The sequence below is a fragment of the Neopelma chrysocephalum genome, unplaced genomic scaffold (genome assembly GCF_003984885.1).
Source record: "Neopelma chrysocephalum unplaced genomic scaffold, ASM398488v2 Primary Assembly neopelma1_68, whole genome shotgun sequence".
In the NCBI taxonomy this organism is placed as follows: domain Eukaryota; kingdom Metazoa; phylum Chordata; class Aves; order Passeriformes; family Pipridae; genus Neopelma; species Neopelma chrysocephalum.
Window position 1 is genome coordinate 163,499 of NW_020897727.1, and position 16,490 is coordinate 179,988.

Sequence of the window (16,490 nt, forward strand, 5' to 3'; positions counted from 1 at the left end):
GCTGACATTCCTGTATATTCTGAAGGAGCATAGTGGGCACTGACTGTTCTGCCATGCCAAAGAATTATTAATCTGGTAGCAAGAGTATGAAGATGATTTTATGGGAAATGGTTAGACTTACGGTTAGCATAGGGAAAGATTATATTGATGTAATGAGAAAATTGAAATGGCCAGTGTCCTTTTTTAAATTCAACTTCATCTTTTATAGTAACTGCACTCTACAAAGGTGGATACCTGATTCAATTTTTCATGTCTCAGCTTGCATCTAGAAGCATAATGAGAAATAGCAGAATACAACTTGACAGCTGCAGTGGTGCATTGGCTGAAGGGTTGTGGCTGCCCTTTCTTTTCTCCGTCTGCATTACACAGTGGTTTTCTAGGTGTGTCACTGGCCTTATGATAGAAATTCCCTCTTTTGCAACTTTGGCCAAATTTGAGGGCAGGACCTGTGAGGGGGCTTGGCTTTCCAAGGCAAGGTTCTTCAGTTCTTGACTCTCAGGATGGAATCCACAGTATTGAGTTAGGCAGCAACCTTCCTGAATGCGTGTGTGTGCGTGTGTGTGCGTGCGTGTGTAGAACCTTCTCAGAGAGGAAAGCCTCTGAGAGGACTTGTGGGATTGTGGGCCAAGGCATCTCCAAAATACATCTTATGGATCTGAAGCTTTGTCTGCCTGGGACTTCTGTAAATGCCACTAATAACACGCCTTTAGGAGGACGTTGGGAAGATAAAGGCACTTCGTTGCTTTCAGGAGGGAACTAAAAGCCCCACAAAATTCATAGGTGGCCTTGAAAATAGTACTGAAGAAAATATGAGTGAGAGAAGTGGGGAGGGCTGCAGTGGGAGAAGGGGAAGCAGGCAGCAGTAGAGAGTTTTGGCAGAAAAGATTGCTCAAGTTACTCTCAGAGCCATGTAAAATACAAACCCTTTAATAGCAAAGTGCTTCTGCCACTCAAATGACTTAAAGTCCTTAACTGAAAATAAGTCTTCAATGCAAAAGTCAAAGAAAATTAAGGCAAATTTCTTTCCAAAATATAGGAGAGGGTACAACATTCTGGAGGTTTTTTGTTTGTTTGTTTTTTCTAGGGGGGGTGGTTTTGTGCTTTAAAAAGTTTTAACAACTGTAGGAGTGAAGTGTTCTAATACTTGGCTTGTGTAATGGCATTGCTCTGGTCTGTCCAAGGTCTTTCAAAACTTTATCTCCATAAAGTTTTATTATCACTGTTTTTACAGCTGAGGAAGGAGAGGGCCTTTCTGTTCTCTAGGAATTGCTTTTGATTTATTGCTGGAATTACACGTTGGTGGATTATGCAAGTAGGCATTTCTGGATCTCTTTCAATTATAACATTACACTGTTTTAAAAAGGCTAAACTGGTTTCTCTGAACTTTTTTAAAAAAGTGCTTGTTACATTAGTTGCTACTTTCAAACACATCATTTAATTTCTCTCTTTGTTCTCTTTGCATTTAGAAGAGTGTAATATTTAAACTTTTTGGCAGCATTGTCGATTTGTTTTATAATAAAAAACCAATCAGATGTGTTTTGACTTTTCCCAGCCTTCAATTTTCTTTCCAAAGATATTTCTTTGTTGTGCTTCTGCATTTTAAACTAACTTAGCTTAGGTAAGAGGGCAAATTGAAATTTCTTGTTTACTTGTATGAATCTGAGATGCTGAAGAATCAAAGATGCTGACACTGTTGTTGGACCACTAACAGCACCCAGTGCCTAATCTGCATCTTCTGTTTTGGGTGTTGAAATAGGTTGTTACTTACATTCCTGATTTTAAGGTAAATTAGGGGAATATCAGAAGAGATGATGTAGGCATCCAAAAACAGATAGGAAACTTGGTTTCTCCTCATTCCAGGAGGACAAAACTATTCTGTTACTCTAAGTAATCCCTACCTAGTTTTACTTCCATAATAATGTCCTAATGCTGAGTCTCAAAGACTCGCCAGTTAACCAAAGCTTGGTGAAAACTGTTGATAGGAGAATGTCATGGTAAAATTTTGTAAACAGATTTTTGCTGAACATCAAATTGATTAAATGTTTTACAGAAGTTTCTTTTAAAGCATTTTGAAATGAATTAACTTTTAATTTTTTAATACTAATTCATGGGTTCAGGTGTTTGACATTATTAAAAACTCACATCCAAAAATTTTGTAATTCAGTTTTTCAGATCTACTAAAATAATTTAAACCGTGTTTTTCCTTGCTTGAGGAATATAAACAATTGATGACTGTGCCTTAATAATATTGAGATCTGCATAAAAAAAGCACTGAGGAACGTTCAGTTAGCTTCTGTACATGCCAAGGATCAAATTTGTATGTAGATAAGAGAGATTGCCTAACAAAATGTACCTTTGGAAATAGTGCTTCTCATAATTTTGTGATGTTCCATCTGGAAATATAAGAAGATGGTGTAAGTCATAGTGTAAAAAAGATAAAATAATCATTGTTACCTATTCTTCCTTCATGTTGGATAAGACCCTTTTCCTGGCTGACCCATAAATTAAGAATGATGCGCTTATGACTACTAATACTTAGGGCAAAATTAATGAGGTGAAAGGTGTTGCTTGTAAAAAGGAAAACAATGTAGCTTGGGGAATTATATCTGCTGGGCTATGCATTTTGATTCATGTTCCTGACAGGTCTTGATTATTTCCTTTCAATCTGTGGTTCCCATTGCATTACTGTAGTTACATTTCTGAGGGTAGTTCAGATGTAGAAATTCATCTGCCCACTGCGGCCACTGGACACCAAAAGGATGTCAATGGGCTCCTGAGGGTTGAGCCACATAGGTTTCCTCCCTTTAGGATTTTGCTTTTAGCTCTCTGCCAGTGTTTAGAATCAGCTCAAGACTGGCTCCTAGAGGCCCTTTCCCTGCTGCTCTCAGATCCTGCTCCAGAGGTGCCTGTCCCTGGGAGTCAAGTGTTCCAGCACTGGGGAGAGATCAATGCTGGCCAAGGACCAGCTGCCCCTGTGAAGCTTTAGCTGGGAATAGGATTGACAACAAGCAGAACTTTCATTTCACCTTTTAATTGACTGTTGTGAGTAAATTTTTGGTACATAAGACTTTTCTTTATACTCTTTCTATGTGCATATTTGTCAGATTTTATTTAAATAATTTTATACACAATATTGGGATAATCTGTTACATTAATGCACAGCTTAAAACAGTTCTTATTTACACTGATCACAGAAAGACAGAGGTATGAGGACAAATACTTTACATTCACCATCTTTATCAGCATTTTAAGTATAGTTAACCAACACACATCACACACATCCATATCCATATTTATAAGAAATGTACTTGTTTCTAATTACACACGTGGGCATGTAGGTGTCCCCCTTTGGAAAAAAAACAAAAAAAAAGAGAAAAGAAATTGTGGAATGCCATTTCCCCCAGATAACCAAAGACTTAAAAAAAAAAAAGTAAAGGTAAATGGACCTGCAGATTCAGATTGCACAATTCATGGAATCAGGCATGGACACATAGTGTTTGTGTTTGGACACTTTTGGTCACTGGGGCACTTTAGAGAGTATTTATACTACTGGCAAATTTTGAGCTCCTATGAAAACTTATTCCTGAAAACTGCGATGTGTTCTCTTCCTTTGGAAGTAGATCTACTGGACACTAATACATTTGGTTTGATGTTAAGTCATCTAACAACACAAAACTGCAGTCAAAGGATACTCTGGATTTTTTGGTTTTTTTTTTTTAGAATAGAAATTAAAAACACATGACTTCATTTTATGAGATTAAGGCAGCGATGGAGAATATTGTGCTACAATGTGCATTAGCTGTAGGTAATCTATTCTCCTTTATCACATTTTTACATTTATAATCAAAGGCCAACATGTTATTGAACTAGACTGGCTGACTACAAAATCTTAAAATGGAGAGATAGGTCTTGTGTGATACCCTTGTTACATCAAAGTTGAATTTCTCGCCTTACAATATACACATATTCTATGAAAATTAAAAAAACTGGTAAAAATATTAAAATAGTTCCTATACAGAGGAACCCTTATCTAAGGTAAATTCTAGTCACTGCTATAAAAAGGCATTAAAAATTAAGTAAAACACTGGTGTAAACCAAGTAAATGCTCACTATAAAGCTTTTATTTGTAAGGCAAATCTTCATCATATTTATTAGAATTTATTTTCAAAATGTACTATTCGGAGGTTCTCCCTTTTGAACTGATATTGCCCATTGCAAATGAGAGCTAAGTCTTGCAGACAGGTTCACAGAGTGCAAGGTAAATTACAGATGCAGCTCACCTGCAAGTTTGAGGCCTCTTGGCAGTGACCAAGAAACAACATGACACCTTTAAAAGAGAGCCAGCTTAAGGCTTAGTAATTCTCTTAGTTCACTGCATTTGTTCTATTTCCTTATTAAAGAAATTAAGCAACTTATGTTTATTATGGCAGCTAAAGAAACACCGAAAGAAAGGAGGAAAGCAAAGCACTGGTGGCTCAATCTCACTGTCAGTGCTTGGGCAGAAAAGGCCCACAGTTCTTCTGGGAACAAATTCAGGTTAATGGACATGAATGCTGAGCTGCTGGACTGAGACTTAAACCTCCCAGTTTCTCCCTTTCTCTCCCAAACCACTTGGATCTGGACACCCACGTGTCCTTCTGAGCAGGACATTTTCACTGACTACAGTCACAATATCTGTGTCACTTATATTCTTCTGGTGGTCTTCTGTTTCTCTGCTTGCTTCTGCTCCATCAGTCATACAGTGATTGCAGTTTGTCTAAGCAAATTTTCTTTTAAATGCTGAAGGAAAAGCCATCAGATGCTTTACTTAAAAGCAACTCTAATTACCCTGTTATGTTTTCCTAATGGTTGAAATGTTTTTATTGGCCTCCTAGTTCTCTATAGGAGTCTCTGCATGTAGATGCATCTGAATTAGGTCTTGGGCAGTGAAGAGTACCACTGTGCAAATTAATCACCAGCTGAGGATCCTGGTCCTATATTGAATTAATTTTTATTAGGAACAATGTGCAAAAATCTGGAATTTTTTGGCCTAGGAAAAGTTTCTCTGTGCATGGCATGGCTTACAAGTCCTGTCATTCCACAGTTAAACTTAATCAGGCAGAACAAATAAGGAACACGTGTTCCTGCTTGGTCAGCCTGAGTGCTCTTGGATGGTTGTCAGCAAAAACTGTTCTTTGAGAATATGGATTAGAGAGGGGCAAGTGCTTGGTGAAGTTTTCCAATTGAGATCTGAGTTACAACAGACTGAAATGGCAGAACAAAAAACTATTTTCCACAGCACAGAAACACTCAAACATGGATGTCTGACATAGAAAAATTCCCTGCATATGATCCCTTCTGAAACTCAGTGATGGAAGGTCACAGATGTAGCAGAGCTTAACTGTGTGTTTAATTTCTGTAAATTAAGTTCTGAATTTTTTTTCAGACTGTTTTGCAGTGTCATGTTCTTCTGTACCTTTCTTCAAAAGGAATCCAGACCATGGCTGGCCTTCTCATGTACCAGAGTAATATTAGTGTAGTAAATGAAGATCTGTAATAACTCAGGTGTCCAAGCAGCTCACAGATTCAGCCCTTTATGGTGATTTCTGGCCAGCTTTGCTTAAAATAGTCCATATGCTCCTTTCTGCTTGTATATAGATATGAACCTGGTATGGTCACTCCAAGGTCTTGTTTCTCACTTCAATAAACAGTTTCACACATCCTTTAACAGTTTGACTTTCCTCTGGTTAGCAGGGTGAGCCCACAGTCACCAGCAGGAACATCGTGTGAGTCAGAGGAAGCTAGACTGGAAAAGTCTCCCAGGTGATTCAAGGGTCTAATCTCAAACATCATGTTTGCCTTTACGTTAAGAAAATTGAGTTCTTACACATGAGGTGATCTGTGGACCATAAATATTCTTGGTACTGAGAAAATAAAGTGTGTCAGAACAAAATTATCCTATTTTACTGCTCTGAGAGGCTCAGAGTTCACATGTAACTTTTGCAGGTAGGCTATACACTGCCATGTGTTGAACTGTGATAACTTTCTAATGTCTGAGTCCTTCAGATTCATTTTAAAATGTTTTAAAAGGGCACTGCAAATAAAACATCTTTAGGTCTCGTCTCTTTTGAAATTGCTGATCTATGGTTTTAATTTGGTTCTTCGGAAAGAAATTCTTAAGCATTTGCCAATGCTTCGTGGAACTTAATGAAGCAGCCTAGGATATGAATGAAAGCTATCTACTCCCCTAAAAACAAGTATCTGCTAATTAATGCTGTATGAATGGGAAGAACTGCAAAAGAGACATTAACAACGAAAGAACTTTTGAACTCCTACAACCTAACAGTACAAAATAAACTTAATTCATGTCAAACAATAGCATAAAAAGTTGGATGTATATACAAAATGTTTGGGTTTGACCTTTTGAAATAATAACACTCAAATGGTATTTTGCTGAGAAGAAATGATCAAGTATAGGAAATTTCCTCTGGGAAAATTACATACGACATACATTGCACGTGCAGTTAGGGAACATGCACAATAGTAACAGCCAAGCACTTCTCCTACATTCTATATTTAAAATATCACGTTTGATCCTGGATATCCTGCATTATCCCTCACTATGGTAAGATGTCTTTCAAGTGTTGCCAGGGTGTGTGTCTCAGGACGTGATGGAACAACGAGAAGGACTGACAAAAAAGATATGTGCCCAACAGGGGCCAGATACTAAATAGCACTAGTGCTTTTTGAACTATTGCGCATGAAAGACCTGCTGTTTCTTCCAGAAATCTAAAACTGTGGAGTTTTAGTAATGTAGCTTTGGAACAGTACCAAGGATATCTTCCTGAATGAGGGCAGGGAGGGGTACAAAGAGAGAATGGAGGATCTCTTTCCTTGGTGCTAACTAAGTTTCTGTGGATTGATGGAACACTGTGGATCACAGGCAGGTCTTTTCACTGGTCGAAAGAAAGGTCAGAAGAGAGATGCTAATGTATGACAGCTGCTTCCTTTATCAGATTAAGAAGAGGCTTTTAAGGAAATATATTCTAGAACTGCCAAATGAGCTATTTAATTGCTTCACTGAATTTTTCCCACTGGCTTGTTACCAAAACAACAAACACAATTAACAAACAGATGATGTTGCGTCTTGAATAAGTTTGTACCAAACGTTTTCTTCTTCTAGAAGCAGGCTGCATACTCAATCAGCATTCACTTGCCATCCCACAGGGATATCTGGGAGAGCACCATTCCCCAGAGTGGTGTCCCTGTAATAAGTACAGCTGAGGGAGAAGGAGTGAGCTGCTGGGCTGAAAATTCAAGACACAGTTACAGGAAGACTTGCAGTTAAACCACATGGGTGATAAGGACCTGACTGAGTGATGTGTATTTTGGTGTTTGTTTTTTTGTTTTTTTTTTTAAACTACAAACATGTGAACTGAAGGGAGATTAATAACTTAGTGGCATTTGATGTTTTCTATTGACAATGTATTTGGGAGCTCAAAGCAGGTCCCTAAGAAGAGGTGGGTGCCAGTGCTATGGCTTCTTTTTGGACTGTCTGTACCATATCATTGAGTGGAGTAAAGGAAATACTTCACAAAAGTATTTGTCATTTGAATGGATGATAGTTTGTGCCTATTGGCATCATTTATCATCCAAGAGGCATGAGGTAGTTCATCATCTTATTCTGTGGAGAACTGAAGACATTGTTCTTTTGTCTCTGGGATAGAAGTTGTATTATTTTGGGGGAGACTTTCCTTGGCAACATCTTGAACTTAAAATCTAGCTATGCAGCCATGCCCTGTGTATTGTCTTTTTCATTCAGGCTAATTGTGGCAGTAAGATTCCTGCTTTGTCTGATATGACTTTTGTGTTCTGTATAGATTGCAAGTTCTTTACCAACAAAACTTCAGAACAAGGTGGCAATAGTGCAATGGAGTCCTGAGCTATAAATACTACACTAAACCTAAGAAGTTACACAGTAACAGAAATAAAAATAATGTAGTAGCTAAATTGCCTTGGGAGTTGGTATTAAAAATACAATCAAACCCGAACATGCTGGGTAAGGCTGACTTCCCTCCCATGCTAAGAGAGCTTTGCTCCTATTTCAGAGCAGAGTGGTGATGAAATGTACCTTTTCCTGTATGGGTTTTGCTGTATGCATGGAGGTGTTGGGGTGTGTCACAAGTCAACATTAATGCAGGTTTTCAGCATTTCCAATCATGACTGGACCAAGCCATGTGTGATGTGACAGACTATTAAAGCTCCAGGTTAAGCAGCCCTCAAGATTTTCTATGCTAAGAAGCTTTTGAGCCATGCCAAGCCAGTGACTGAAGCAGCTGTATAGTTGAAAAGTAAATTTATAACAATGAAAAGATTCTCATGTAGTTCAGCAAACAATAAAAATAGGATTAACTGTGAAATTGGTGGGGTGGCTTTTTTTGAAGCCCTCAACATATTTTCACTATTTAGCCTGTTGTGTACTTACAGCCCTACAACTGTAACATTTGGAATTCCTTAATTATTGAAATATATTTAATAACAGGGTTTAAGCAGCCTTTGGTCAGCAGCTGGGCCAGCAAATATGATTGTCTTTATAATTAGAAGAAAATAACCTTTGAATTTAAAACCCTGTTTAAATAAAACTTCTATTTGTCATGGAGACTCTTTAAGAAAAGGACAGTATCTGATACCTTCTGAGTATTGAACATGTTGGAGGAAAAGGATGAATAAGGAGAGAAATTTCCCTTTCATTATTTGAACAGAAATCAATATTAGACAGAAAAAGCCAAAATCACTTGGGACTTTTAAACTGGTCTATTTAAAAAAAGAAAAACCTCAATAAAAATGTTTTATAAATAAAAAAGGCCCATCCTTTCAAAATATCTCTTGAAAAAGAGGAAGCACTACATACATTTAAAAGACAAGCTGAATTGAATGTATAGAGACAAAAAAATTCAGAGGTGATGTCCAGAGGTAAATGCTGGGTTGGATCCAGCTGAGAAGCTACGGCCTCTGAAAATTACTGTAGATCTAGTGGTAAATAATTACAAGAAATAACTCAGAGCTACCGAATGTAGTGATCACTGGAAAGGTACAACAGTGACAAGTGACCACAGAATAAGAACAGCACCCAAATGCAGAGTTTGTTCTGTATCTTCTACTTTGCATAATACTACTAGAAAGAAGAGCTGGAATAGGATTAGAGCTGTGTGTGCCTAAAATATCCTTTTAAATTATTCAACACAATCTTACTATGATTTGGTAGGTGAATTCAGGTTAAATTATAATAATAGCATGTTCACAGCAGGAGAATAAAGCCAGAGTCTGGTATTTTTGTGCCACTGGGTAATTATATAGTTCTAAAAATTATTATCTCTATGTATTTTACATTCTTTATTTGGAACAAAATATAAAAAAAGATGAAAGTCTGCCTATTTGGATGTAACTTTCATACTTAGCTGGAAAAGTCTGCGGAGTATGGATCATATGATAAAGCCATTTCATATGATAGAAGGGAATATATTTTTCATGAAGTACAGTGTGGTATTAAGCTGTGTTCTGTACTAGTAGCTGTAACAGGAATTCTGTTCCTGCTACTCTTCAACTTGTGGAATTAAACTGGGCAGAAAATGGCATGGACATACACAGCAAGGACAAGGTTCTTCACTGAGAGTAGAAACTAATAACAAACCACTGAAAAATGAAGCACTGAGTCTTCACTTCAGTAGGATGCAAACTCATATCCCAAAGGATAGTATGGCAAGAAAGCTAATGACATGAGTACATAGTTAAAGTTGCTCTTTCCTCACAATTGAGATGTACTCTTTCCTTAGGCCTAAGAATGTTCAGGTGGTGTTTGTTTATGATAGGTTGTGGCACGAGTATCTGAAGTAATTATTACTGTCAGAAAAGTTTAATTCACTTCTTCACAATAAAAAGAGCATTTAACTTATGTTGATTGCTTTTTTTTTTTTTTCTCTGCTCCCCCCCTCCTCCACTTCTGCCAATAGCAAAACTCACAAGTTTTGGTCATGTAGGGATTTCATGGCACCAAAGGATGCAAGAAAAATTAAATGGAGTCTTTAAAGATCATTTGAAGCCAAGTAAGAGAAGGGAGGCATTGACAACAGAGAGCAGATGTCTTCCCTCAAAGAGTCAGTAGATAAGCTCTGAGCCAGCCTGGGCCAAGCATAATCGAGGGAACTTTGAACTTGACTTTTCCGTATTTTCAGTTTAGCTTAACATGTGGACTTTTTCCTTGACCTGTTGGTTGTCATATTGTTAGCCAGTGTTGGAGCTGTAAGGAAACAGAAATAGTGGTTAAATAACTTTCTTGACTCAGATGATGATAGTGAGAGATGCACTGGTTGACAAATCTAGTTACAAAGAGGTTTCAAAATAGTGGATAGGGTATTCATTATGTAACTAAATTTCTGTGCATTCCACTTTGCAGTGAAAAATATGCTGAATATAAAAGCTGCTTAGTCAGCTCTCAGCTCAGTTTTAGAATTTGGAACTGCTGAACACGTATGGGAATAAAATGTTTGTTTGGTTATGGTAGGCAATGTTTTCCTTACAAACTTAAACATTGTGAACAAAACATTAACTGCTTTAGCACTAGCAAACCCATTCTTAGCTATTAATTGAAGATGGCAACAAATTAAAATGCCCTTGTGTTTGGCATGGTTTAAGGTATCATTAGAAGTTCACTTCTGAGGGCAACCTTTTCAAATTTATGTGAAATTAATTTGCTTCCTCTTTGCCATTATAGATTTGGGTTCAGATGACCAGTGCTGTGTAGGAAGGGCTGTTTATAGCCCTTTCACACAGGAACATCTGCCTCTGGAAAAAACGAGTTATGTACAGCTGGAACTGTAAATCATCTGGCAGAAACAGGAGAAGAAGGCAGGAAGAGGTGCTGTGCTATTACATATTCTTGGCCACATCAAATAAATTGTGGTCATGGAACAGGAAGCCTTTTCTTCCTGCTTTCATTCTGCATCCCATAAATCTACAGTTGGATTATTTCCTTTAAAACTATACTTCAAACAGTATTTTTCAGAATAAGCAAAAGGCAGATTTATTTTTTCAATATCAACATACAAACCACCACTATAAAATCTGGGTCACGTTTTGCGGAGGTGTGCATAATTCTAGTTGCTTTCAACTTTGAAGACAGAAAGTGGTCCAGCGTGAATGCTGATAAGTGTAACAAGCTTCATATTTGCATCCTTTTTATCTTCCACAAAAAAGAGTTTATTTCAATAAGCTCATTTCATTTGCTAAAAGGAAAGCAGTATTTGGAAACCTATAGCGTATTTTTCACGGTTTAAGAAGTCTCCAGCAGTGTTTTCAATCAACTGCGGGCCTGTGGGGAAAGCCTGTTCCACATAACCTAGCATATTTTTTCATCATTGCCATTATATGTAAGCTCTGACACTGGATACTTGTTTTGGTGTTTACCATGTGCTGTGGGATGTAACTGCAGTTTTGGAAATATGACTTCAGATTGCTGTGCAGTAACTGAGTGTGAGGCCATGACCCGTTCAAATGCATGTGATAGTCTGGAAATACATTTGTCTGTTCATGAGATCTCGCTGTAGTCAAATACAGCCCAAAATACTGGATTCAGGTGATCTGTAATATCATGGGTTTCCCTTAGTTAAAAGTCTTCCAACAGAGTTGATGCATGTGGTACTGAGCCTCAGTACCACAGACTAGTAGACTGTAAGAATACAGACCTGCAAAGGCAGTCGCTATGAGGACATTGGTGCAAACCTGCAGTTGCTGCTAAAGACAGGAAAGGGTTGGTATCGGGAGAGGAGGCATGTGAAAGGAGTACAAACCTTAAATTGCCTGACATTTCCTTGGGCCACGAGTTGGTGCTCGTTTTCAGGTGTGATGCAGTAAGCTAGTCTCTAAAGGAAGAAAAGGAAAAAGTCAGCCATAGGAAGTGGGATTATGTATGTAATCCTCAATCTATAGTGGCGAAGTAGCATGAACTTTATTTAAAATGGTAACTTATCTTTAATATCACTGCATCCTGTGCCTTTACCTTAGTCACTGAGGGAATGAGCTTATTATAAGCCCTTGGGTGTTAGCCTTTAATATAAGAAACAGTAGAAAGTTTATGCAAATACTAAGTCCAAATATTTAGCAAGTGCATATGGAAAAGAACATCAGGAACGAGTTGGTATCACAGGCCTTACATCCCCTAAATTCATGCTTTTCTGCTGGTGCTGTAACAGAGTTGACCAGTCCCAGAGTGGGATAAGAAGGAGGTACTGGCTTTTTCCCAGCTCATTCCCTTGTCTACCCCATGCTGTGCCCTTTGAGATCACATGTAGTATTTGGTTTATCAGGAACTTTCAACAAGCTCAGGGAGTTCCCACCAGAATAAGAGCACACCTTTCCCTGTACTTTTAAGTGCCACAATTTAGGGCATCATATCTTTTGATAGTTACTTGGCTGTGATATACTGGACTTTTGCTGCAATTCTTATGGGAAAACTGGAGATTGCTGTTTACAGGAGCAGTAATAGACAACCCCAAACTTAATAACAATGGTTTTGGCCAAAGACTTCTGCATCCCCCTACCAGTAAACTTGAGCAATCAGGGAAAAACCTGCTGGGTCAATACAAATTATTCTTTGAGACTTAGATGCTTCTAGAAAATGGGTTTGTAAACCCCCCAGAACGGAATAAAACAAAGGGCTTATAGAATTGCTGGAAATGAGATCCAGAAATTGTGTACAACATTGAGGTGGTAGAGGTGAAAAAACAGGGCAGCTGAAAAGGGATTCCCACTTTGAGCTGCCTTTCTGAGGTGAGCATTAAATGAGGTGACTGTAATGTTTCAGAAACGAGACCTTTGATGCTTTGGGTCTGCCAGGTCAATGTGAGGGGCTTGACCTATCTATGTAAAGGCTGAGATCCTATATAATGTTTAATTATCTATATGGTGATGGTTCAGTGATTTGCCTGAGTGTCAGTATCTTGCTACACCACAGTGTAACTCCAGCTGTAGGAAAGGAAAGCAATGCAACTAGGTGTAAATCAGGGAGTCTAGATTAGGTTATAAAATTATGATTTGATGGGGAAAAAAAAATGGATGCTGTATAACAGTGAGGAGTCTTCTGAGCACCATTTAAGACTATAGGTAATTTACTATGACAGTGATGGTAAAATAATTATGATGGTAAAAATGATATGGTTAGTGAACCTTAATCCTGTGCCTTTTTGAACAGATAAAGAAAAGTACAGCAGGGTGAACTGTAAGGAAATATGGATGCATTTTTCCTATAGAAAGATGTTCTTTTCAATGGAATTAATACATTAATATTACACATAAACATATAAATGAAATTAAAAGGACACTATTTAGGTTTTCTGTGTTAATCCTCTTGCTGCTAGGCAAATCAATAGAATAAGATGGTCACAAATTTTTTCCCCTCAATTTCTGCTTTATTCAGTGCACAGAGTAGGCACATTATGCTTGAAGTGGGTTTATGTAGTGCAAGATGCTTCTGTCTGGTACCCTGGCTCTTCTACTGAAGTAGTTAAAAAGCAACAGGCTAGATGAGAACATAAGTGGTGCTTATATGAGAATTTTCTTGATTTCCAGATTTGTTTCAGCACCTTGGTCTATATTGAATATTAAGTTTCTTCAAGCATTCTGATATCCAGAATGTTGAAATAATTCCAGTAAAACAGATGATAAGGATAAATATTTGCCAGAGAAAGTAAAATACGATGTGGTTGCTGTTAAAGAGAGAATACTGGGCTAAATGGATCTGTTGCTGTAACCCAGTAAGGCATTTCTTCTGGTTATGCTGGATGCTCATTTACTGAAAAATGGCCAACCTGAACACAGAGCTACCTCACAGGTACATCCCACTCTCCCAGCCTGTGGATATATGTTTAGAGATTCTTACAATGCTAAAATAGGAGAAGCCTAAATTAACTTTGTACATACAACAGTTTACATTCCAGTACAGAGTGACAAAGCATACCTTGGACTGAACTCTGTTCAGGTAGAACTGTGTGAAGACCATACCTCAGAGCTGAATATGAAGACACCATAATTTGTACATATTTTGCTAATAAGCAAAATTTACTCTCATCAATTGGATTAATTACAGGCATCAAAAATAATTTTTCAAACTTATAATGGTGCTGTCTGGAAAGCCAATTTCTATCTAGAAACTCAGCCAGCATGCAGTAATCCTACCCCAAAACTCTGATCCGTCTGATGGACGCATTCAAAAGGTCACTTGTAAGTAATAAGTTTCGGGAGTAAGAGAAATAAACTGCCAACTTAGATCCAGCCATTTCATTTCACAGCAACATTTCATGACATTTGATTAGTGTTCCACTTACTTCTTTAAAGGTCCCACGCACATTCATAAATTTATAGATGATATAGGCAGGCACAAGTACCATGGAAGATAATGCTATTCCCCAGCCAATGCGGTTTGCCCAGAGAGGGAAGGTGTAGTCGTCGTAGGTCAGAGGTTTGAAGTTTATTATGCTGACTATCACCACAAACTGGAGGAGAAACAATAACACAGGCCATAGTTTTAAGATGAAGAAAGCTACTGGGAAAACTGATTCCATGTGTTCTACTAGGCAGTCACACTAAGGTATATTTCAAACCAGCTGTACTATTTACCTTCAGCCTATTTACATCATGCCTCTTACTGCTTAAGTTCTTGATGCATTTACTAGTATTAACAGCTCACTTTAGTTACTCTAGACACAGATTATTTGAAGTTTTGATGGGAAGATCAGCTGATTGTCTGCTACTGCCTCATTTAAACTAGTGTTACAGACATAAAAAAGGGATTCTGTGGTCAAGAAAAATCTCTGCTGGATGTACTGTTTTCCCCTTCTTTGTTTTCCAGGGACATAAGGCTTCATTTAGAAGCTTTGTACCTATTTTTCAATGAGAGTATAATGCAAATTCCAGGGTGATACATTTACTGAGGAAAGGCCAAGCAGCCTCAAGGCCTGGAAAACAAAGTTGGTTTTTAATTCCTGTGCTATCCTGTCCAGTGCTAGGTGCAAGAAGGAAAGAGTGGGGTACCACTTACTTCCCTCCTGTTAAATCCACATGTAACATGCAGAGTACCTTGATTTGGTTCTTTGGGCCCATACATGCAATTTCAAATTAGAGTACTTTGAGCCTAGGGTTTCAAAGACTGCATAAGGAAACTAATGGTGTGGGTTAAAGGAAGCTGACAGTGTGAAATCTAGTTAGAAAAACACTAATTCCATTTAGAAATTTTTCTTGGGTTTATGTACATAGCTGCAGACAGTATGGGGAAAGAGCTTTGAGCACTTACAGGTGGAAAAAAACAAGTGTACATTGTGATGGCTGAAGGATGCATTATCTACTGCAGATAATGCAGTATCTTTATAGGCTTTGCTAGGAAGGAATTCAGGCCATTTCACCAAGAAATCTTAAGCTACCTGAAGGTTAGGCTGACAGACATTCCAACATTCTCTGGATAAATTGCTACAACTCTCTCTTTATAAAATTCAAATTTTTAAGTGTCTCCTTGTGTGCAAAACCCAAGGATGCTTGCTGCAGCATTTTTCCTTTCTACTTGAGTCAGCCTTCTTGAAGTGCTGCAGGAGATAGTTCCATACAAGTTTCTTTGTACAGCTGTCTTTAAAAGAATAATTAATACATGCTGGGTAGGTGCTTATGGATGAATTGGGGTCATAAGCTTTAATATTTAAAAAAAAGGTGGACCTGGCATAAAAGCCTACCCAGTGTATGTTTTCAATACCACTACTGCTTTAAGAATGCATAGCTTTAATGCAATTAAATAGTTTCCCAAAATCATATTGAGGTCAAATTTCCATGTTATTATCCTGACCTTTTATTTAAAAATATGCATAGGAAAAGATTCCAATATAAAACCATAGTTTAGTGCTGATTCTAACCTTTACACAAAGCAACCAAATTCACACTTTGGGATTTTTTTTCCCAAATGAAATGAAGAACCTGTGATTCACAACAGGCAGCTTACAAGGTACATTTAATATGTCTCTTCAGTGTTTCACAGAGCTAATTACTGGGTGCAGTCACATATTAGTTTTTCTAAGGTGTCATTCCACAATTTGGGGATCTTTGTATTCTCCAATGAAAAATACATTCTTGCTAACACAATCTCTTATCCCTGGCTAGTTTATTTTCACAGTAGAATGGTTTGTGTTTAATATGTGTAGGTACTGGGGGGGACAGGGAGGACTCTGTGTAAGCGTTCTGTGATCCCTAAGAAAAGCTACTTTCTTAAAATCATGTTAAAATGAAAGAGCAGAAGATAATAGCCACAATTACCTTCCCTTTCATAACCAAAATGTACTATACAAAATATAACCAATGCAATTGAAGAGAGAAAAGAATTAAATTGGAGTGTCTTCTGTTCCTCCTGACAATATCTGGCACAGCAATGGGTATCCTGCTCTTGGTATCTGTTGTATATTCTGGGAAGCAAAACACGG

At 37.8% G+C, this 16,490-nt stretch overlaps 1 protein-coding gene across 1 annotated transcript in view; it reads right to left on the reverse strand.

Annotated features, from left to right (window-relative positions):
• Positions 1-9,909: 9,909 nt before the first annotated feature.
• The window catches only part of SLC6A2 (solute carrier family 6 member 2), a 60,534-nt gene continuing 53,953 nt past the window's right edge, over positions 9,910-16,490 (reverse strand). The window contains exons 12-14 of the mRNA XM_027685175.1: positions 14,358-14,525; positions 11,826-11,897; positions 9,910-10,276 (exon numbers count right to left, since the gene is read on the reverse strand). Coding sequence (XP_027540976.1) covers positions 10,253-10,276; positions 11,826-11,897; positions 14,358-14,525 — 264 coding nt within the window. The 3' untranslated portion in view covers positions 9,910-10,252. The remainder of the gene's footprint in view (positions 10,277-11,825; positions 11,898-14,357; positions 14,526-16,490) is intronic.